General features: G+C 40.4%; 20 protein-coding genes across 20 annotated transcripts; 11 read left to right on the forward strand and 9 right to left on the reverse strand.

Annotated features, from left to right (window-relative positions):
• Positions 1 to 22: 22 nt before the first annotated feature.
• On the forward strand, positions 23 to 1108 carry EROM_081280 (chromatin assembly factor 1 subunit P60; the record flags this gene model as incomplete). The annotated part of the gene is made up of 1 exon (XM_009266766.1): positions 23 to 1108. One exon carries the CDS (start codon positions 23 to 25, stop codon positions 1106 to 1108), a length of 1086 nt encoding a protein of 361 aa, XP_009265041.1.
• A 47-nt stretch (positions 1109 to 1155) lies between these two features.
• Positions 1156 to 2244, forward strand: EROM_081290 (developmentally regulated GTP binding protein; the record flags this gene model as incomplete). The annotated part of the gene is made up of 1 exon (XM_009266767.1): positions 1156 to 2244. The coding sequence occupies one exon, from the start codon at positions 1156 to 1158 to the stop codon at positions 2242 to 2244; it is 1089 nt and encodes a 362-aa protein (XP_009265042.1).
• A 1-nt stretch (position 2245) lies between these two features.
• EROM_081300 (hypothetical protein) lies at positions 2246 to 3613 on the reverse strand (the record flags this gene model as incomplete). Its single annotated transcript, XM_009266768.1, has 1 exon — positions 2246 to 3613. One exon carries the CDS (start codon positions 3611 to 3613, stop codon positions 2246 to 2248), a length of 1368 nt encoding a protein of 455 aa, XP_009265043.1.
• A 27-nt stretch (positions 3614 to 3640) lies between these two features.
• EROM_081310 (type II protein farnesyltransferase subunit beta) lies at positions 3641 to 4600 on the reverse strand (the record flags this gene model as incomplete). The annotated part of the gene is made up of 1 exon (XM_009266769.1): positions 3641 to 4600. One exon carries the CDS (start codon positions 4598 to 4600, stop codon positions 3641 to 3643), a length of 960 nt encoding a protein of 319 aa, XP_009265044.1.
• Positions 4601 to 4771: 171 nt separating this feature from the next.
• Positions 4772 to 6451, forward strand: EROM_081320 (ATP/ADP translocase; the record flags this gene model as incomplete). The annotated part of the gene is made up of 1 exon (XM_009266770.1): positions 4772 to 6451. The coding sequence occupies one exon, from the start codon at positions 4772 to 4774 to the stop codon at positions 6449 to 6451; it is 1680 nt and encodes a 559-aa protein (XP_009265045.1).
• A 37-nt stretch (positions 6452 to 6488) lies between these two features.
• Positions 6489 to 6755, reverse strand: EROM_081330 (hypothetical protein; the record flags this gene model as incomplete). Its single annotated transcript, XM_009266771.1, has 1 exon — positions 6489 to 6755. The coding sequence occupies one exon, from the start codon at positions 6753 to 6755 to the stop codon at positions 6489 to 6491; it is 267 nt and encodes an 88-aa protein (XP_009265046.1).
• A 64-nt stretch (positions 6756 to 6819) lies between these two features.
• On the reverse strand, positions 6820 to 7119 carry EROM_081340 (DNA-directed RNA polymerase I subunit M; the record flags this gene model as incomplete). Its single annotated transcript, XM_009266772.1, has 1 exon — positions 6820 to 7119. The coding sequence occupies one exon, from the start codon at positions 7117 to 7119 to the stop codon at positions 6820 to 6822; it is 300 nt and encodes a 99-aa protein (XP_009265047.1).
• A 179-nt stretch (positions 7120 to 7298) lies between these two features.
• Positions 7299 to 8528, forward strand: EROM_081350 (hypothetical protein; the record flags this gene model as incomplete). The annotated part of the gene is made up of 1 exon (XM_009266773.1): positions 7299 to 8528. One exon carries the CDS (start codon positions 7299 to 7301, stop codon positions 8526 to 8528), a length of 1230 nt encoding a protein of 409 aa, XP_009265048.1.
• Positions 8529 to 8691: 163 nt separating this feature from the next.
• EROM_081360 (longevity assurance protein 1) lies at positions 8692 to 9561 on the forward strand (the record flags this gene model as incomplete). Its single annotated transcript, XM_009266774.1, has 1 exon — positions 8692 to 9561. The coding sequence occupies one exon, from the start codon at positions 8692 to 8694 to the stop codon at positions 9559 to 9561; it is 870 nt and encodes a 289-aa protein (XP_009265049.1).
• A 37-nt stretch (positions 9562 to 9598) lies between these two features.
• On the forward strand, positions 9599 to 10348 carry EROM_081370 (hypothetical protein; the record flags this gene model as incomplete). The annotated part of the gene is made up of 1 exon (XM_009266775.1): positions 9599 to 10348. One exon carries the CDS (start codon positions 9599 to 9601, stop codon positions 10346 to 10348), a length of 750 nt encoding a protein of 249 aa, XP_009265050.1.
• A 101-nt stretch (positions 10349 to 10449) lies between these two features.
• On the forward strand, positions 10450 to 10809 carry EROM_081380 (glutaredoxin-like protein; the record flags this gene model as incomplete). The annotated part of the gene is made up of 1 exon (XM_009266776.1): positions 10450 to 10809. The coding sequence occupies one exon, from the start codon at positions 10450 to 10452 to the stop codon at positions 10807 to 10809; it is 360 nt and encodes a 119-aa protein (XP_009265051.1).
• A 46-nt stretch (positions 10810 to 10855) lies between these two features.
• On the reverse strand, positions 10856 to 11290 carry EROM_081390 (hypothetical protein; the record flags this gene model as incomplete). Its single annotated transcript, XM_009266777.1, has 1 exon — positions 10856 to 11290. One exon carries the CDS (start codon positions 11288 to 11290, stop codon positions 10856 to 10858), a length of 435 nt encoding a protein of 144 aa, XP_009265052.1.
• A 148-nt stretch (positions 11291 to 11438) lies between these two features.
• On the reverse strand, positions 11439 to 12128 carry EROM_081400 (GATA binding factor 1-like protein; the record flags this gene model as incomplete). Its single annotated transcript, XM_009266778.1, has 1 exon — positions 11439 to 12128. The coding sequence occupies one exon, from the start codon at positions 12126 to 12128 to the stop codon at positions 11439 to 11441; it is 690 nt and encodes a 229-aa protein (XP_009265053.1).
• Positions 12129 to 12304: 176 nt separating this feature from the next.
• Positions 12305 to 13054, reverse strand: EROM_081410 (hypothetical protein; the record flags this gene model as incomplete). Its single annotated transcript, XM_009266779.1, has 1 exon — positions 12305 to 13054. One exon carries the CDS (start codon positions 13052 to 13054, stop codon positions 12305 to 12307), a length of 750 nt encoding a protein of 249 aa, XP_009265054.1.
• Positions 13055 to 13241: 187 nt separating this feature from the next.
• On the forward strand, positions 13242 to 14603 carry EROM_081420 (phosphoinositide polyphosphatase; the record flags this gene model as incomplete). Its single annotated transcript, XM_009266780.1, has 1 exon — positions 13242 to 14603. One exon carries the CDS (start codon positions 13242 to 13244, stop codon positions 14601 to 14603), a length of 1362 nt encoding a protein of 453 aa, XP_009265055.1.
• A 392-nt stretch (positions 14604 to 14995) lies between these two features.
• Positions 14996 to 15790, forward strand: EROM_081430 (DHHC-type zinc finger domain-containing protein; the record flags this gene model as incomplete). Its single annotated transcript, XM_009266781.1, has 1 exon — positions 14996 to 15790. One exon carries the CDS (start codon positions 14996 to 14998, stop codon positions 15788 to 15790), a length of 795 nt encoding a protein of 264 aa, XP_009265056.1.
• Positions 15791 to 15864: 74 nt separating this feature from the next.
• On the reverse strand, positions 15865 to 17766 carry EROM_081440 (hypothetical protein; the record flags this gene model as incomplete). Its single annotated transcript, XM_009266782.1, has 1 exon — positions 15865 to 17766. The coding sequence occupies one exon, from the start codon at positions 17764 to 17766 to the stop codon at positions 15865 to 15867; it is 1902 nt and encodes a 633-aa protein (XP_009265057.1).
• A 255-nt stretch (positions 17767 to 18021) lies between these two features.
• Positions 18022 to 19320, forward strand: EROM_081450 (N2,N2-dimethylguanosine tRNA methyltransferase; the record flags this gene model as incomplete). Its single annotated transcript, XM_009266783.1, has 1 exon — positions 18022 to 19320. The coding sequence occupies one exon, from the start codon at positions 18022 to 18024 to the stop codon at positions 19318 to 19320; it is 1299 nt and encodes a 432-aa protein (XP_009265058.1).
• A 61-nt stretch (positions 19321 to 19381) lies between these two features.
• Positions 19382 to 19867, forward strand: EROM_081460 (hypothetical protein; the record flags this gene model as incomplete). The annotated part of the gene is made up of 1 exon (XM_009266784.1): positions 19382 to 19867. One exon carries the CDS (start codon positions 19382 to 19384, stop codon positions 19865 to 19867), a length of 486 nt encoding a protein of 161 aa, XP_009265059.1.
• Positions 19868 to 19887: 20 nt separating this feature from the next.
• Positions 19888 to 21300, reverse strand: EROM_081470 (serine/threonine protein kinase; the record flags this gene model as incomplete). The annotated part of the gene is made up of 1 exon (XM_009266785.1): positions 19888 to 21300. One exon carries the CDS (start codon positions 21298 to 21300, stop codon positions 19888 to 19890), a length of 1413 nt encoding a protein of 470 aa, XP_009265060.1.
• Positions 21301 to 21311: the final 11 nt, after the last annotated feature.

A 21311-nucleotide genomic window follows, 5' to 3' on the forward strand; every position in this document is an offset into this window, starting at 1 on the left:
GTACTGGCGGAGGAATCCCTGAATGGAAGGACTAAAAAAATGGTACCCGATAGAGGTGACGACACACAACCTGCACTTCCATGAGGAGGCATCTATATTTACAATGCATGGAAATGAAAAGTTCATAGCTACTGGGGGAGGAGACAAAGATATAAGGTTGTGGAGAGTGGAGAAGGATACATGCAAGGGCATAGATTTTTGCTACACCACAGCGATTGATTCTTCAATAAAGATAAAATACCATGCTGTGCTTTCCGGGCATCACAGAAGTGTGAATTGTGTTAGATTTAATGGAGACATACTGGCATCTTGCTCTGATGGAGGAGAGGTCATATTGTGGAAGGGAAGGAAGGCCTATGTGGTAAGAAGGATTGATGGAGACGATGCATATGAGCTTGTATGGGGATGCAGACATCTCTTTGTTGGATTTTCTAGTGGAAATATATTAGTGTACCAGGTGACTTCGGACAACAATTTCCTTGATACTGCCGATGCAATTAACGAAGGTGAATTTAACGAAGCTTCAGATAGTGAATGCTCCCCTGGAAAAGAGAAGGATTGTAAGCAGGGAATATCTACCAAACTAGTGCAGAAGATAAAGTGCCACGAGGACATAATCCAAGGTCTTGCATTCAACCATCACTTCAATGTTCTGACGTCTCTGAGTAAGGATTGCACAGGAAAGACATTTCTGTTTACAGATAAGCTTATTGAGATAGAAAAGATGGAGTATCATGATGGAAACAAGCTTTTCTCTACTGGAAGAGGATTCTTCAGGAGGCTTTCGTATTCTCCAGATGGGAAGCTTTTGTATCTTGTGTGCTGTAGATCAAACAGCGTTGTAGTGCTTCACTATCCATTCCGAATGGAGCATGTGTATGCAACGATAGGCCCCTTTGATTCTGAGCCTCTGAAGGTTGTGTGTGGAGAAGATAGGGTATTTATCACGACAAAGAAGAGCCTGTATATGGTTGCCCATAACAAGCCGGCGTTGTGTGTGGATAACATTTCCTTTATGACCATAACTGATGGGCATGTGTTTGATGGTGTTTGCTTTCTATCCTCTTTGGACGGGTTTCTGTCATCGATACGCATGAAAGAAGATTAGATCTGATGTTTACTGGTAATATTTCCAAGGCGAATGCAAGCCCTTGGATGGGAATCCAGGACAAGATTAATGAGATAGAAGCTGAGATGGCCAGAACCCAGAAGAACAAAAAGACCGAGCATCACCTTGGTATTCTTAAGGCAAAGCTTGCAAGATATAGGCATGAGCTTGATGCGCCAAAGGCCAAGGCTTCAAGAAGTGAGGGATTTGAGGTTTCCAAGAGTGGAGATGCCAGGGTTGCGTTGATTGGATTTCCTAGCGTCGGAAAATCGACACTGTTGTCAAAGATTACAAATACATACAGCAGAGCAGCGGAGCATGAGTTTACCACCTTAGAATGTATATCTGGAAAGATGTATTTGAATGGAACATGGATCCAAGTCCTAGACCTCCCAGGAATTGTTTCTGGGGCTTCGCAGAACAGGGGGAGAGGGAGACAGGTGATAAGCATTGCAAGAACAGCTGACTTGATATTGATGGTTCTTGACCCTCGGAGGCATGAAGATAAGAGGACTCTTGAAAATGAATTGCATGAGATGGGGATAAGACTGAACAAGAAAAAGCCTGACATATCACTTACATGCACAACAAGTGGAGGGATCAACATTGGGGTAACCTGCCAGCTCACAAAGACAACTGAAGAGACAATAAAGGCTATTCTGAGGGAATACAAGATCAACAATTGCCAGATGTTTGTAAGGGAGGATGTGTGTGATGATGATATTATAGATCTTGTTAGTGGGTCCTCTGTTTATGTGGATTGTTTATATGTATACAATAAGATAGATGAGCTTTCTTTAGAAGACTTTAACAAGGTTGCAGAATATCCTGACAGTACACTCATAAGTTGCCAGAAAGAATGGAATATCGATATGCTACTTGAGGATATATGGAATAAGCTGGGACTTACAAGAATTTATACAAAGAAGAAGGGAGTGTTCCCCACCCTAGATGACCCGGTTGTGATTAGGGAAGGAGGAACAGTGAAGGACTTATGTGCCCACATTCACAAAGACTTTCTTTTGAGCTTTAAGCATGCATTGGTGTGGGGGACCAGTGCAAAGCACAGCCCACAGAAAGTTGGCCTTGGCCATACTTTAGAAGATGAGGACGTGGTTCAGATCTTTCTGAAATAATTTAATTTTGGATGTATCTATCGAGATATATTTTCATATCACCATCAGCTTGGGTAAAAGCTTGTAAGAATATGGAATATGCAGCATCCTCTTTCCTTTGATTATACATTCTTACAACGCCTCTGAACAGGTCATTTTTTATGAAGTATCTGTGGATGAATCTACTGCTGCAGGATACAATTTGGAGAAGTACTTTGGAGATAAACACCGAGCTCATATTACTCTCACACCCAGATATGAATATTCGCTCCATAAGTCCTGTATTAACTAGAAGCTCTCTAGCTCTAAATCCATGGTTAATGAGCAAGTAAATCAGAAAGTTCTGTAGGTCTGGATGGCATTCTAAATTATCAAAGAGACCAGAGACCTCCATATAGAACATGTCCAGCTTTTCAGGTTTGCATTCATCCAATAAGATATACAAGCCCTCAAGAACGTATAAAAGGCCATCATCAAAAGTCTTTTCACCTATTAAATTTCTGGTTCTACATAGTATATGCCCTAGGTCAACAACCTCAGACATCCTTTCTCTGAATATAAAGCAGAGATAATAGAAAGTCTCACAGAAGTAGTTGTTGTCTCTATAAATCCTTTCCAAGTACACATCTATATTTCCAACCCTACAAACATTGCTCCCACATCTTTTGAGGAAACTTCTTATTTCCTCATCTGACATTTCCGTCACTTTACTTTCATTTCTCGTTAACTCTTGCTTATTTATCATGATGAGGAAGTTCTCATATGTCCTTGCAGTAGATTCATCAAGATTCTTTGCTATAATTTCTCTGTAGAAGCCATGTGGTGTGACCTTGTTGATTTTACTATTGAGAACAACCCCAAATAGCTCAAATACCTTCTCCTTGTTCTCTAATAGCATTCTAAACAGGTGGAAGTCTTCCATTCTTAGAAGGTTTAGTACTCCATCTCTACTCTCGAGCATTCTCCCAAACACTGAGCCATCCATATACCTGCTTATCCTAAGAAGATTTGAAAAGAGGTTTGACTCCTTTTCAAAAGTCATCCTTCCTTCCGTACTCATCCCGTCTTTGCTCAAAACATCTTTTTCCATAAACTCGACAAAATCATCTCGAATATCTTCGGTTTCAAAGCAAACAGCATGCTCTTCAAGGTCATTGTATACAATTACAATATTCTTCTCTGATCTCTCACACTGCTTCTTGCCTAGGGACATTTCAAAACATTTCCCAGTTCCATCATCCTCGATAAAGATACAATCCTTTTCAATGCGGAATATCATTCCCATGCATATCTCCTCCCACTCATCATTCACACTCCTGAAGATTCTAGCCTTTACAGGAACCATCAGGGATCTTCCACAAGAAAGATATTCACTAAAAAGAGTAGGCATTTATTACTGCCAATGACTTAGGGTACATTATAGCCCAAACCCAGGGTCAATCTTCTTAAGTCCTTTATAACCAAGTAACGAGAGCCCAGCTAGAGCGAACATAAGGTGGTATAAATCTGCCTCGTTCCCAGGCCTGTCAGAAAACCCACCATATCGCCCCTGACATGCAAGTATGAACTTTACAAGCTCTTTCTGATTCACACGGCTTTCCCTTCCAATGAGGACAAGGGAAGAGTATGCCCAGAAAGAATAGCAAACATCTTCTTTCTTGCTTACTCTTCCAGAAAGGCCTCCAGAGACCATCTGTTTCATTGCTACAAATCTTGTCACCCCTTCCACATCTATCAGCTCTAGAGCCCCAAGCGATCTTAAAGTACTCAAACAGCAGAATACTTGCGCAGCGTGGGATTCAGCCCCCTCAACGGCCCCAAACCCTCCATCTAGGTTGTAGCACTTCTGAGTGTATGAGACAATCGTTTTTATATCGATTCCAACCTCAGATAGAAATACCTTACATATAGGGCTTGATAAGCTTTTGGGATCAAAGTCTCCCTTTTCCAATAGAGATAGCAAATGCAACCCTAGTACTCCACAGCAATTGATTCGAGTATCTACCTCTCCATAGCTATCATTGAAGAAATATCCCTCAGGCTGTAGTAACTTTGATATAAATGATGCAGTACTTCTATCACGGTAATGGATACGGTAGATATAAAGTATTTGTAAGGCATTAAACGTGCTTGTTATGTTCGAAGAGTATCCTTCACATCCTCCAAACCCTCCATCATCATCATTCTTGCATCTCATCACATAATCAATCACTCGGCCCTTCATCTCCTCTATTTCTTCCTTCCCTAGCATTGATAGGGAATTCACAGACCAGTATATGGTGTTAAGCCTGTATGGCTCAGTCAAGTAATACAGGAAGTTCTTTGTGTGGATCGTCCTCTGGATAAAAGAATAATGCTCATCCACCTTCAATTCCATTCTAGGGTGTCCAAATTTCTCATCCTCTTCACAACCTACCTATTGAAAGGACAGGTGAAACATATTGTGCAGTAGCTCTCCTTTGATCTTATCGCAAAAACGAATCCGTATGTCTAATAAACACCAAGATCACTTCAAAAGTGTTTACATCCAATCAAAACAAAAACAAAGATGAATGAAGTGGAGAGCAGCAATCGTGACCTTTCTCACCCAGACATCCCCACGGAGGACCAGATAGAAGAAGAAGCCAATAGCAGACGAGGACTCCTTAGATACTTCAGAGTAGCAAGGGTAGAATATACCAAGTTCGCCATCTTAGGCTTGATGTTTGGAATAATAGGGTTCATATACTCATTCATGAGAATCCTGAAGGACATGTTTGTGATGGTGAGGCAAGAGCCTACAACAATACTGTTTATCAAGATCTTTTACATTCTTCCGGTTTCAATGGCCCTTGTATTTCTCATACAATACATGCTGGGAACAAAGACAGTCTCTAGAATATTTTCTATCTTCTGCGGAGGATTTGCATCTTTGTTCTTTGTGTGTGGAGTTGTGTTTCTGATAGAGGAGCAGGTTTCTCCCTCGAAGTTTCTGTTTAGGGACATGTTTATTGATGGGAAAATGTCAACCAGAGGCCTTAATGTCTTCAAGTCGATGTTCCTGACACTGAACGAGCCTCTTGCAACAATTGTGTTCATCGCAGCAGAGATGTGGGGAAGCCTTGTCTTGTCCTATCTTTTCCTGAGTTTCTTGAACGAGTCCTGTACAATCAAGCAGTTTTCCAGGTTCATTCCTCCTCTTATAATCATCACAAACGTGTCCCTGTTTCTTTCGGCAACAGTGGCCGGTGCTTTTTTCAAGCTTCGGGAGAAACTAGCCTTTCAACAAAACCAGTTTCTGCTTTCTGGGATCTTCATTTCTCAAGGCTTTCTAGTTGTCCTAGTGATCTTCCTAAAGATATATCTCGAAAGAGTAACGATGAAAAGGCCCCTGTTTATTGTTTCCTCGGGATCAAGAAGAAAGAAAGCAAAAGCCAATGTGTCCTTCTCCGAAGGCCTTGAGATAATGTCCCAATCAAAGCTGCTGCTTGCAATGTCTCTTATTGTGCTATTCTTCAACATCTCTTACAACATGATTGAATCTACATTCAAGGTTGGAGTAAAGGTTGCTGCAGAATACTTCAACGAGGAAAAGGGAAAGTACTCTGGAAAGTTCAATAGGCTTGATCAATACCTTACCTCTGTTGTAGTCATATGTCTCAACCTGTCACCGTTCTCTAGTTATGTGGAGACAAAGGGATTTTTGTTGGTTGGAGTTATAACACCAATTGTAACGCTCCTAGCCATTACCCTTTTCTTAGGATCTGCACTTTACAACACCAGCATGGAGGAATCTGGGATCGGAATTGTAAACGGGTTGTTCCCAAGCGGCAAGCCTCTATATATTCTCGAGAACTATTCCGGAATAATATTCATGTCCTTGCTGAAAATCACAAAGTACTCAGCATTTGATATATGCAAAGAAAAGCTTGGGATGAGAATCAACCCTACATATAGAGCAAGATTCAAGAGTGTATACGATGGGATCTTTGGAAAGCTTGGCAAGTCCATAGGGTCCATATATGGGCTCCTGATGTTTGAAGCCCTGGATACCGAAGACCTTAGAAAGGCAACTCCAATAACCGCAGCCATCATTTTCATCTTTGTTGTAATGTGGATAAAGGCAATAATCTATCTGTCAAGGTCCTATGACTCTGCTGTACAGCACAATAGGGATGTTGATATCGATATGACAGATAAAGGTAAAAAAAGCCTGGAGGCGTCTGAGCAACCAAAAGTTGTAGATTAAAATCACAGTTCAAATTTGTTTTATTCTTGGGGAGCACTTAGATCTGGTTTTCCATTTTTCTAGAAGCGTCAAGAGCATCATAGCGCGCAATTCTTTCCATATAAGACTTATTTTCTTTATCGCCATTCCTTATCCTAAATGCCCCGTAGATAGATGTAGATAAAACAAACAAACCAGCCAAGGCACATTGAAGAACTGCATATAATGGAAAAGACACAGTACCATACATCCTTATCAGGCATGTGAAGGTAACCATAATTATAAGAAGGCTTCTTGTCATTGGCACAGCTTTGTTTCTCTGCATGTATGGGGTTGTTCCCGATCTTTCAAATGTAAGAGGCCATACCCTGCCATCAAAAGGAAAAGGATCATGATTGAACAGTGAACTTGTACCCACACTCACAGGAGTAGAAAACAGTTTGACCCTCATCTGTGGATCTAACCTGTACAGTATTGTACATCATCTCTTCGGCACCACAGGCAGGACATCGGTGCTTGATCTTGGCCCCAGAAACATCGATAGCCTCGATACAAGAGTCTCCTTTAATCTCCACCTCAGTGTATATGGGCCTTATCATATCGACGGAGTTCTCTTTCTTACATCTCAAGCATTCTACTTTGGTGCTGTTCGATTTCACATAGATTAACGTTCCACAGATGCAAAACATACTGGGCTTCCATTTTAAGAAATCTTATATGGAGAGGAGTATAGAGCATTAGGAAGGGATAGAATGAAACAGGTATGAAGGATGATAGCTTAATATAGAGATAGATGTATGAAGATCAAAGTTTTAGAAAATTCACTAATACCCTCTTATGATAAAATGGCAAGGTGCCTGCCCTAAACATGGGGGGAGTTCAAATTGGTGGGAAAATAGGTAGAAGCATGGATGGGAAAAAGGAAGAAGTTGGTATAGGGAAACCATGGAATGCCGATCCGGACCTGGAAGCAGTAGTAGCATGCTGTGAAGATGCACTCAAGGCGAATCCCTGCAATACAGAAGCCCTATACAGCTTAGGAAAATATCACATAGAAAACAAAAATATAGATGAAGCAGAGATTATTGCAACCAGGTTGTTTGAATTGGAGCCAGAGTCCTACGAGGGGTGTGTGCTGAGTGGATATATAGGTCTGCAACGGATCAGGCTTGATAGAAGCTATGAGAACTTTGTGAAGGCATACTACAAGGCTGAGTACAAAGATAAGTTTTTAATATATGGAATCTCACTTTTCTATGAGGCTATAGGAGATTATACAAGTGCAAGACCTTGGCTTGTGTTATTGAATAAACTGGGAGTAGAGAAGTACAAGAGCTATGAAACGTTATTCAGAACAGGTGTCTGCCTTAAAAAGATGAACAGACTTCAGGACTCGATCAACATCTTCCGTGTGATCGTATACGACCCATTGAACAATATCTACAATCCTGATGTTCAGATCCAGATGGCCCATCTTTACGAGATGCAGTCCAAGCATGAGCTTGCAATTGAAGTTCTGAATGGGATAGAGAAACCGAATCGGCATCATCTCATAATTTCGAGGTTATATGCATGGATAGACTTCAAGATTGGAAACTTCCGTGGGGTAAAGAAATGGTATAGAGCAGATAGTACTACAAGCAACGACCCCTATCTTCTGTATCTGGTTGGAAGAATCAGGTACATGGAAAGGAATTACATGGCAGCGTTGAGAAAGTACATGAGGACTGTCCAGGTAGATTCTATAGAAGGAATGGTACATAATTCGATAGGATGCATATATCTTCGCCAAGGAAGGTTTCTACTTGCAAAGACAGCCTTCATGAATGCTTTGGAGATAAACCCAAAGCTTTCCGAGGCTTCGATGAATCTTAAGCTTATTGAAGAAATCGTACCCAAGAATAAAAAAGAAACTGCTGAATTCATGGATAGCACATTATATAACCCCAGTGATCCACCTCCAGCCATTGGGAAAACTAGATATCTTGATTCTGGCGAGTTCTTCAAGGATCCTGCTTATAACACATACCCAGGGATGCCTGGAGTCATTCTTCCGATGAAGACATCCAAGTTTGAGTTGCTTCCAGGAAGATTTTGAGTGGCTTATTAAATTGGAGTATGTAAAATCATGCACATCAAGATTTACTTATTCATTAACTATGTTTAATTTCTCTTAGAATTATCCAATTGAGCGTGATAAGATGCAAATGGAGATCTGATTGGTAGGTTTTGAATTAAAAAACAAAAAAAATCTCGGAATCATGATGACAGGCTTACCTGATGTGACAATAGACAGTGAGAGGGTGTTTGAATCACAGTTCGAATTTCAAAGGGATGTCTTCTTTGTGATGGTATTCTGCCTGTTGATCATAATGATCAAAAATCTGGTGATCCTCCCCATGGCATCTAGCCTAATTAGGAAATTTGGTGTGGAGGAGGCCTTGGGATTTGAGAGGAAGAAGAAGTTCAGTGTTTCCCTTTGGAAGGCCATGTTCTATTCATTCACATCGATATATGGGTATCTTATAATCAGGAGTGAGCCTTTGGCTTATACTATGAAGAACCTCTCAGGTACATGGGGCCTTCACAACATTCCTTTCAAAGTTTTGTTCTACTATTATCTGGAGTTTGCATATTACTTTGTAGAGCTGTTTTATCTGTTTAATGAGCATATGTACAAGGACTTTCTACAGATGGTGACACATCACATAGTAACCATTATGCTTCTGACGCTATCATACCACAGGGACCTGCTACGTCCTGGGGTGATCATCATAGCTGTGCATGACATATCAGATCCGTTTTTGGAGATTAGCAAGCTTACAAATTATATTCACTACAAATCCTTGGCAAAAGGTATATTTATGTGTTTTGCAGGAGTTTTTGTTGTTTCCAGGTTAGTTATCTATGCATTCTTTATTTCCCTTCCCATCAGTATCTCTATATGGAGGTATACATTTGATTTATATTTATTCCTTATAAGTATACTGCTTCAAGGTTTGACTGTCATGCATATCATATGGTCCTCAATGATCATGAAGATGGTGATTAAGGTTGGTCATAAAGAAGAGTTTGAGGATATTAGGTCAGTCAAGCCGCAAGGCAGCTCCAGTGACGTAAAGTGCAAATGAGTTCTTAGATATTCTAGTGCAGCTCCCCCCTGAATTGATGATCATAGCACTTTTTATATATCCATTTGTCCTTGGGATGGAGACCTGTAGGTTTTTGAAGTATTTCAGTGATGAACAGGGAATAAAAATGGCTGAGCAAATAGTCGATGATTACAATGAGGCTGAGGGAGAGTTTGGGACCAAGGCAATGACCTTTGATCATATATTCCATGGTGGAAGTAGAATGGACATTTTTCAGTACAAGATTGGAGAAGAATTGGTTGCATCAGTTTTCTTGTGCAGAACCACATTCTATGGAATGGTGGATGGAAATATTGTCAACAGAAGCGCTGTTTTTGTGTATACGATGTATGTTTCAAAAAAACATAGAGGAAGAGGATATTCAAAAAGAATTCTGAGGGATTCCACAGACTCCCTGAACAGTCACTACGGGATGAATGGGGACTTTCTTTTAGTTCTACATCTGAACCCAAGAGATAAGAGCATGGAGCTTGCATTTTCTATATACTATAACCTTAACTTCAGGAACGGAGGACTAACAATGATAGGCCCTGGTGAGAAGCAATATTTCTTAGAGGAGCTTCTTGATTACCGAAACCCTTGCGACGTAATTGATGAATATGATGAAGAAAGAGATAGGGGAATGTATATGGTGATGTTCTGTGAGTATTCGAAGCTCTTCATATGTGAGAAAGAGCGGTACAGCAAGCTGATGAGTTATGGATCAAGATTAAGAAGTATCCTGCAAAAGGGTAGGCTACAAGAGTCTTCTTCATCGATGTTATAAAACAAGAGTAAGACCAATATCAGGATTTCTGAAACAAGGCAAGAAATTATGGAATATAACCCAAAGAATGGGAAACAACAATGTGGGTAATTTTCTTAGCTATGCCGGTAATGTATGGAGCTCTGAACACAGGAGGTGATCTAGGAGAAGACACGACTGGTTATAAAGGGGTGATAAGTCAAGAAAAGTGTACCATGTTTGTGAAAAGATTCTGCCCTTACAGTATTGAAGCAAGAAAACTACTTCACAAGAGAGGGATTAGTTGTAAAGTCATTGAGGTTGACTACAGCCCGGAGGCCCATGATTTTGCCAAAAGGTATCAGAGGACATTCCCTGTTTTTTTCCTTAATGATACTCTCATTAAAGGAGGGTATGAAAAGCTTAAGTACCTCTCAGATAGAAATCTTCCTCCATTCGATAATTCCCCCTTACCTATTGATAGAAGATCTTATATTGGCTAGATTAAAGGGTTAGATTAAAGTTCTTTACTATTTTTGTCGTTCGGAATTATTTATTTCCATTTTTTGCTTTATATTCTTTTAGAAACTTTTCAATGTCCTCAACCCTCTTTCCATCCTCATACAGTAGGGGCCCACCATCCTGAGTAGTCATGAAATTATAAACATCCAGATTTTCCTCAGCATAGAGTGGCTTATAAGGCACGCCAAGCTCCTTAAGTTTGTTTTCTAGTTGTCTGGCATGGCTGCAATTCTCCTCAAGCATAGCAACAACTCCGGGGCCTCTTATCGCTTCAGGCACAGTATTTGTTACCGGGCCCCGTGGATGGATGTCGTTACCAATCCCCACAGGCTTTAGATTCCTAGCATCCACTACCCCAATGGATGTAACCCCTATGCCTAAGATGAATACAACCGAATGGAAAAGATAAAATGACTTCATTGCTCCGAGTATGGCACACAGAGTTAAATAAATTTTCTTCATACAATGTTTTAATATCTAAAACACAACAGTATTGACAAGACATATATCACTCTACAGGCCATACCAACTAGAAAAAGCCCTTGTAATATGTCTGCTGGGCTCAGCTCAATGCTATCCAATGAATACATATAGTCAGAAATAACCGAGGCTAAGTCCTCTCACGAGACAGATCTAGTAAAGCATTGATGGCTATTACCTCAGAATCCTCTAGATCCGTTTCATGTTCCTCATTGGCCTTTATCCATGGCTCAGAAGTGCTTTTTTCTGGCTCCTTTTCGTTCGATGTCTCTTTACTTTCAATTTCACTCATAAATGGTGGAATCCTTCCCGGCCTTTTGTCAAAATGCCTTCTAATCAGAGACTTTGTGGCTACATTTGTATGACGTCTATAATCCCTTTTGTCTTCCAGAATAGTATTTCTACCATATTCAGACATTCCAAAACCTTCGTAGAGTATGTTTTCGCTAGAATTTATCTGGGGGGCTTCTCTACCTCCCTTGAGGTTATCATGTTTCGTAGGATAACCCTCATGCTTAGAAACTGAGTTCATTTGATTTTCTTCTTGGTAAAGATTGAATAAACCCTGAGTCCTGCTTCTATGCTTGTAGAGAGTCCATGGCATCTCAGGGTCATATGCACCGCCTGCCTCCCCACCAATTCTTTTACATCTCACTCGAGGCTTGGATGAATCTGTCTTGAAGTTGGTCGGCCTTTTTCTTCCGTGTATTTTGTAATAAAGTCCACATGCGTTACAGAGATAACTCCCATCCTCCGCCCTTCTCCATAAAGGAGTTGCCGTGGTGTTACAGTTACTGCAAAAGCCTTGCTTAGACAACATTCTTAAAGGGTGGAACCCATTCTCCCTGTTTTACACAGGGATTAAGGGAATGCATATACCTCCAAGGCGCTCCTAGTGCTTTCGGGTTCTCCTTTATATTAACTTGTTTTAGAATATCAAAGTTTGACATGCAAACAGGCATTGTTTAATATCTAATTTCAATATTCTATTTACAGCTATAAGATATGGACTCTTCTCCGCTCATATCCTTGCTTGCCGCATCCTAAAGTCATCCTACTCCTACAGACGGGGCACACAAAGTTCTTGCGAAGCCATTTGTCAATGCATTCCCTGTGGAACACATGGCCGCATCCAAGATTTCGTACACACCCCCCATCCTCAAAGTCCTCTAAGCAAATAATACAACCCCTACTTATAAATTCTTGGCTAGAGTATGGGCATAACGGTATCTTTTCTATCTCCTTTTCAGATAACCCTCCTCCTTCCTCAGCCCCAAACGACAAAAATAAGTAGAACACTATTACAGCCACCAGCACAATCGGTATATGAAGGAAGATCTGAATTGCAAGAGGTACCCTGATCTCGATACTCTTTATCCTTATTTCCGGGGAATGGCCTGTATTCTTTTGGGTCTCCTGGCTCAGAATCGCCTTAAGCATAGAAAAGTCGAATGCCATGGTCCCAAAGATAACATCCTTGGATACCCTACCATTTAGTCTATCCACTTCCTCCTTGCCTTCGATCTTATATATTTCCAGGCTATCTACATAATAGTCTTTTTCTTCCTCGTTATTCCTTGATAAATGTCTAAAAAGGTCTGGGCTATTCTTGGCTTCAATTTTAACATCATTCAGAGTAAGCTTCTCTCCCAGATGAGCATCTCCGTGAATAGCGTAGAGTGGCATATACACGCTTACATCGAACATTTGGAGAATCACGTATGCACCTATCCTATAGACACTCATCTGTAAACATATCCAAAACTCCTTTTATTTGGACTACTGATACTTGGTTTCATCAATTGAAGTCATTCATGTCTAATTTTCCTTTGGCGATAAGAAGCTCTGAGCAAATGGTTATCTGCAATATCCTAGTAACCTAAGTTAATGCTAACAAACAAACAGATGCAAAATAAAGCCCATAAGAATCCAGATGGCAAGGCTGGTGTACTCAGAATCCTCAAAGAGGATATCATGGGAAACTGAATCTGGTGTTGCTACTCTTTCGTATACTGGAACTGTAAGTAAAAAGCCCGATTTAAAGCAGATTGAATTTCAAACCATCCTAGGAATTCTTAGGGTTGAAAGGAATAAGCACCACGAGGAATTCCTTGCATGTGTTACCAAAAGTACTCTTGTGGGAATGTATGATGCAGTTGAAGTATACAAGATTGACAAAATCAGATTCCTGAACATTAAAGGCCCTGGTAGGGCTGATGAGGTCATGTCCCAAGTAAAGGGATTTGTGCAATCACACGACTTTTATTACTTCTTTGGATCTTTATTCATAGAAGATGAATTTGTATGGAATAAGCATATGAAAGCCAATCTTTTGAAATACTTTGGGCCAAGCTCCTATATGTGGGTACTCTCGCATCGGCCCGGGAGAGAGCCTCTTAATCTTAACATCTCAACACTTTTCTGTGGATTCTTTGCAGCCGAAGCATTCAAGGCGTCTGGGGATTTTTACCACATGAAGCTCCTTTCACTTATATCCTCCAATAGAGTTGGAACAAGGTATTTATGTAGGGGGGTTGACAGCGAAGGGAATGCATCTCTTTTTGTAAAGACACACTTTCAGACAAAGCGAAATAATAATACAATATTTGATTTCACAACCATCAGAGGATCTGTCCCAATATTCTGGAGCCAAACGGAACATGGAATCTCTACAAAGATAAACATTTATGGGGATGATGAGAGTGTAAGAGAAGCATTTACAAAGCACTTCAAAAAGCTCAGGAGAGAGTATGGAAAAGTACATGTAATCAATCTTCTAGGAGAAAAGAAATATGAGAAGCAGCTCACCTTGCACTTCAATAGACTATTAAATTTAGAGAACATCCCATATACGACATTTGATCTGGATGCGCATGTTAAAAACTATGATGACTTGAAGTTTCTTCTCTACTTCAAGCTCCAGGGCATTGAAGAGGAGGGTGTGACCTTCAGAGTAAACTGTTTGGACTGTCTAGATAGAACAAATGTTGCACAGTCCTTGATCTGCATGTTCTATCTCGAGAAGGCTGTAAGCAACGGTGATGTTCTGAAGAAAATGCAAGAATGCTGGGCAAATAATGGAAATTCACTGAGTAACCTGTACACAGGGTCTGATGCAATGAAGAAAGAACTAGCTCTTAAAGGTAGAAGGTCATTTATTGGATACATGGATGACTTTGTAATTTCTGCAACAAGACTCATAAACGGTAGGTTTACTGACAAACAGAAGCACAGTATTATAAACACTCTATTGGAAAAAAAGGAAGATGTTGAGGAAGTCAGGGCCTCTTATTGATTTTATGAAGCAGTAATCATGAGCAAGTCTGTACTTTAGAATAAACCCTTCTATAAACGCTCTCTTGTGTACTCAATAGCTCTCTCGAAGAGGTTTATGTCAACGCTGCCCAGGTCACCCACAAAGACTGCTCTTAGAACCCCGGACTTAAATGTTCCATACATACGAATCCAAGAACCTGCATCAAGCCACTTCTTAGTAACGATTATCATACTTTTCCCCCGAAATGTTATCTCATACTTTCCGTCTCCAAGCCTGTTCTCAACCTTTCCAAATGAGTAGACAACCTCACCTTCTACAGGTCTATTTAAGGGGCAAAGCATCTAGCAAAGTTCGAAATAAGGTGATTGGTTCTAAAATGCTCAAATACAAACCATCCCTTAATAGTAGAGATGAGTAGTAAGCCCCGGGGATCTTTTGAGGATCAATTCAGGATAAAATTTGTGATGTTTATACACATCAAGATGTACACAGGTGTCTTGTTGTACCGTCTTCTATTCACAAGGTCTCTTTATGGATCTTCCCTTCTTGGTCTTCTGGTTGTGGCCAGCTCATTATCCTTTCTGAAAGCATGCTTAACTGATCCAGGAAAGGTTAATAGAAAGGTTTATCACAAATACATCCCAGATATGATTGTATTTGAAGAAGGTGTCTCAACACAGATACGCACCAACAGGAATGGGGATTGGATAAGAGCAATAAGGATCAATGGAACAGAGTATCAGGAGAAGTATTGTTTAGAATGTAATTTATTTCGCATCAATGGGATGTCTCATTGCAGGGAATGCAACAGATGTGTTCTGGACATGGACCATCATTGTATTTGGTTTGGAAACTGTATTGGTAGAAATAACATAAGATATTTCCATATCTATTTGTATACCCTGAGCATAGTTACTTTTATAAATGCAGCATTTATGTATGGCCTGGTGATCATCTGTAGTAGAAATACGCTTCTTATGTTAGCTCTCAGGATTCTTGCAGCAGCCTTTGGAGCGCTGTATACTCTATTTTTTTGCATCATCTTTCTATTCACAATGTTCAACATATATGTAGCCTTAAACTCTTCGACGTCAAGAGATTTCATCAAAAATGGTACGGGAAACAAAAAGCTAGACATTGGGAAGGCCTGTAAGAATCTTTCAAGGCTTAAGCCAAGCCTATCCTTTGACCTTCCATCTGTATGATTGGCAAGACTAGGTTCCATGAAAGAAGTTAGATCATGGAAAGAAGGGGAGTGCTTCAAAAGTTTGAACTGGGGTTATGCAACACTGGAGTCATTTTCGGTCTCTGTATCGTTAGGCCTACCATCTGCTTCGTAGTCCCTCTTGTAAAAGAGTTCTCTGGATGTGAGTTGCATAGAGCCCTTTGATTTGAACTCGCTACAATTATTAAGATGCTCGAATTCCACCCTGAAAATCGTCCATACAAATCTTCTACTTATCTCTACAAATGCCATCCAGAATGGAGAGATTTTGAACCAGTAAGCTAGCACCCAGAAAAACCTGCACATTAGGTTGAATGCTACTCCGCAAGTGTAGGTGTATCTTGGATACGTTAGCTTGTCTCTGAAAATACCCCAGTCCATAAATATATCCCAAGCGCTGGAATAGATGGACGAGATGGATATGACCATGATCTTGTAAATAAAAAGATCCCATGTCTTGTTGCTCTTATAAAAAGGTACTGCAAACCCTGCTAGGATTGAAAATGAGTACTTGAGGGCATTTGCAATATGTGGAAATTTGAGGCGAGTATCCTTATAACGCCTAAGGCACTGCAAAAACCTAATCATTGCAAAGAATGAGTTAATACATCCTTCAATCCTCCAATTGAGCTTGATCCCACAAAAAAATATCCTCTTGAAGCAAAATGTGAGACTTTGGCCAATGTCTGCAAAGTAGAAATGCCTAAACCTGACAAATGACATGGGAAACACAATTATTCTAAACACAACTAGGAGGAGGTAGAATCTCGACTCATGGTATAACACTTTGAAAGGTACTACTAACACAAAAAGGTGACCCAGGAGCAATAAATATGGATTAAGATGGATAAAAGAAATGTTAATCCATGTTCCAACTACATTAGCAAATACAGAGAGGGAGATCAAAAACAGATATTTGTCTGAACTCAGTGATGAACATACGTCGAAGTTGAAAATAAACTTGTAGTTTATATGGAATCTTTTGAACACAACAAGAGATATTCCGAAAAGAAAGGCTCCATACTGCAGAAGTGCCATGGAAAAGAACAACTCTTTATCCATCTGCTTCTTTCCGAAGTCAATTAGTCCCATCATTCCGAGAGATATTCCTCCTAACACCCCGGACATATAGGAAGTAAGAGGGTCTGTCTTACTCTTGACTTTCAACTTCTTGAATACCGTTCTTGCCTTGGCAGGATCATTCTTTGCAAAGGTATTTGTGTAGAGCTCTTTCACCGATCTATATACATCATCAATGCGTCTAGACTTGTTGAAGTATGATTCATTGACATTTCTAGAGAAGGATTCATGAAATTTCTCTTGAGGATACATTTTGTCGTATTTCTTTGAAAGCTTCATCAGTCCTGTATAGTTCAATTCCCTAAATCTCTTAATGCTTATCACTGCATGAAGGAACTCTTGTATGTTTTTTTCCCTTTTCCTCCTTTCAAACCTCCTAGAAATCTTAAATAACCCCCCAAAACCTTTTTCGTCTGTACCTTTTGCTGCTTTACTGACCAAATATTTAAATCTGCCGCTCTCTCCCTCTTCCGAGGTATTTGTAGATCTGGAATCCTCATCGTCTCCCTCCTCATCAAACTCATCCTTTCCATCTGTCTTGATCCTCAACCGATCCTTCTGATCGTCTCTTCCTAAGCCGTAATCATCGCTTAAACATCCAGCCTTCTTTCGAGAGTCCCTGATTCTTACTCCAGAGTCATTGGATGGCCTATCCTCAGGAGATACCCCAGCATCTACAAATATCTCCTCCTTTTCAATGACAGCCTTCTTCTCGAGCAGAAAGAAGAAGTCATTTATCTTTCGGAGCTCAGAGTCGATTAAGGTCTTGAATTCTTTTCTATCTTTCACCATCAAAGGCTTAAGAATTTCATAAGACACATAATTCTCCTTCCACTCATCAACCTGGTTTGCCCTCAAAGTGTTGGAAAATCTCATCCTTTTATGGGTGACGTATTTTCTCCAATTCAAGCTCAGATAGAAAGGATCGAGAGGGAGATCGAAAGGCTTTGTACAACAGTAGGAAGAATGATAAGGCAGAACATCAAAATCAGCAGGTTTCTAGCGTCTCAGGAAAGGATATTGACTAGAAGACCCCACAGGCAGCAAGACAAGGATGACCTCTGAATGTGGGCTCTAAAGATATATCTGACTTTTGGAGGAGGAGCAATATTGGGCATCATTTGAACCCCAATGGAAGCCAAAATCGATGCCAAGGAAGTGATCCTAGAAGAGTCAACGGTAATTACGAAGAACGAGTGGACGTTCTTCAACCCTGCACAGAAATTGAACCGAGATATATCTGTAGAGCTCATAAAAGAATACTTCAAAGACAAGGCCACCATCAGAATTTTAGATGCAATGTCAGCCACAGGACTGCGAGGAATAAGATATCTTAAGGAAATAAGTAACTCTACGGTCTACCTGAATGATATTTCCCAATCATCTATCGAAACCATAAAATCAAACGTTCTATTGAATGGAATTGAAGACATGGAGTACTTTGAATCAAACCTGCAGGAAATTAGGACAAGTGGAAATACAAGGGTCAACATCATCAAATCTGATTGCAATGTTTTGATGGGCTCTCTTCCTTGCTTCTTTGATGTCATTGACATAGATCCCTTTGGGAGCTGCTCTGAATACATAGATAATGCGCTGCGGGCAATCAAACACAGAGGGATTATATGTCTTACTGCAACAGACAAGGGGGTCCTATGCTCTAATGAGCGAAAGTGTCTCATAAAGTATTCTACGGCCATTATGAGGGGTGTAGGGATGAATGAAACTCCCTTGAGGACTATTGTGTCTCTAGTATCAAGGCAGGCGTCGAAATTTGGCTGTAGTGTGGAGCCAGTGATGTCTCTGAGTATCGACTTCTATGTCAGAATATTTCTTCGGATAGTGAGAAGAAATCCAAGGTCTGTGATTGAAAGAAACAGCTTTGTACTGATGTGCAGATGCCATAACATTACTGAAATAAGCAACGTACAAAAGGAGATTGACAACAGATGCAGCAATTGCGGTGGAAGAATGAAGTTGTGTGGGCCGTTCTGGAATAGGGCTTTGAATGACACAAGTGTAATCAAGAATGTTTTGAACAACACAAGCAGGGATAACAAAAGATTGATTGGAATCCTGAGGTATCTGGAACAAGAGCTACCAAACATGTTTTATTATGAGATTCCAAGGCTATGCTCCATCCTAGGCATCAGTACTATCAAGCAGTCCAAACTGATGCATGCTTTGGCAAACATGGGGTATCTGGTATCCTATACACACTCTGAACTCAATGCTATCAAGACAAATGCACCAATTGATTCAATAAACAAGGTGTTGCTATTGAGCAACTCAAACGATCAAGAAAGGATAAAGGAGGCTGGAATAAGGTTCGATGAGAATGAAAGTGTAAAGGCCCTTGAGGCCATGGAGTTCTTCAAGGGGCTTCTGAAGTCTGGGATGGGGCCCCTTTCTCTTCCCAGGAGATATTAAAGGTTTTTAACCACAGAGCTTGCTTCCTTCTGATTTCTCATATTCTGGTGTGGCATGATTCATGGGTTTCTTGTATTGGGTAGGCAAGCAAGCCCTTCATCGCATGTCCTGGAAGTTTCTTAATGTACTGAAAGAAAGAACAGGAATGGAAAGCATCACCAAGGAGCAGATAAAAGGAATCCGAGAGCTCGTGAAGAAAGCGCAGGAATGGGATGAGAAAAAAGCTCAGAGGCATGTCATGTTCTCATCTAAAATGTCTGATGAGGAATACACCAATCTTTGGAAGGTGGACTCATACATCATAGATGGAAATGATAAAGAAAAGCTTAAGAATTTGGACCAGAGGACGGTGTTCAACAACATCATGTGGCTGTCTCGAAACGTGGAAAAGATAGACTCAAACATGAAGAAGTTTCTTGGAATGCATGTCTGGGTCGTCAACTATTGGATTAAGACTGTTGGATCTGCAACAGTCAGAAAGTTTCTAAGAGAGAATAACTATAGTGGAGAGTTTGTGTACTTCCTGTATAAATACTTTAATCTTTGAGCTTTATCCTTCTGAGAAGCTTACGCCCAGATACATGCTTCTTTGTTCTCTTGGTTAGAAAATCTAATAAAATCCACCACAAAGTTAACAAACTCTATCTTGTTTCCTCCTGTGAGTATAAATGTGCATACAGTGAATGGAAACTTCTCAGTAAGTTCGATGCTTACCACCAAGCCACTAGTGTGGTGGACAACATATCTAGACTTCTTTCTAAATGTTATCTTTGGAAATGTAGCCAAAGAGTGCTCAATAAGAGACTTGGACATCTTCAGGTTTAGATTTATATCTCTTTTCACAAGATACATCTTTCTTTTGCCCCACAGTAAGGATAGAAGACATCCATTTCTCACAGGACTCATTCTACGAAGTATCTCATGCTTCCACATCCTCCTTTGGTGATTCGAAATTGTCTCTTCATCGATCAAGAAGTTGAGGTCGACAATGTTATAGGGATGGCACTGCCGAATATTCCCAGGCACCACCTGATGTCTTGACAATGATAATGGGTCTTTACTGACTAGGCAGTAGGCCGAATATTCCTTGGAGTTCTTGTTAGGAATGTTCCTAAGAACATCTTCTTTTTTGAATCCCATTCCAACTAAGCTCTCAACGACGTTGTCATCAATGAATACTATGCTTTTTCTATAGTCTTCCCTTGTGACGTTTACCCAAGGATGCCTCATTAAATCGTCCATCTCTATTCTTATGGACTTATCAGGCTCAATGATCCTTCTTATCAGGTCCTTTAGCTCATTCGATAGAGACTCATCAACACTCATTCTCGATATAATTGCATGTCTGCTAGAGAGACCTATCTCCTCTTCCTCAAATGGCAGCCTCCCGTGGACCATTGCATAGAGGATTATTCCTAAACACCAGATATCAATCTCTGGTCCAACATATGGAATCCCCCTCATGATTTCTGGAGGTGCACACTGAGGGGTTCCACAATAGTCCCTGAGTACAGAAGACCTATCATAGAATGTGGAAAGGCCAAAGTCACATATCTTAACAGTCTCTCCATCAACAATAATGTTTTCTAACTTTAGATCCCGGTGGACAATAGAATGTGTGTGTAGATAATCTACTCCATGTAGCATCTGAACAAATAAGGTTCGGGCATAGCCCTCCTCAAGTCTCCCATTTCTTCTGATATACTTATGAAGATCAATTCCCCTTGCCAGCTCTAGAACTAGTACTAGATTCCTCGATGTATTAACATGTCCATAAAGTTTGCATACACTCCTATGATTCAGAAGACGCTGGATCTTTAACTCAAGGCTGTGTTTCCATCGATCTACATCCTTTCTGATAAACTTCATTGCCACTCTCATGCCAGTTATGTTGTCAGTAGCTGAAACTACATCCCCATAACTTCCTGACCCCAGAAGCCCTGTTATGTTGAAGTTCAAGAACTTCTTTTGGAGGTACATACGTTCTGTTA

The sequence above is a fragment of the Encephalitozoon romaleae genome, chromosome VIII (genome assembly GCF_000280035.1).
Source record: "Encephalitozoon romaleae SJ-2008 chromosome VIII, complete sequence".
Taxonomy (NCBI): Eukaryota; Fungi; Microsporidia; family Unikaryonidae; genus Encephalitozoon; species Encephalitozoon romaleae.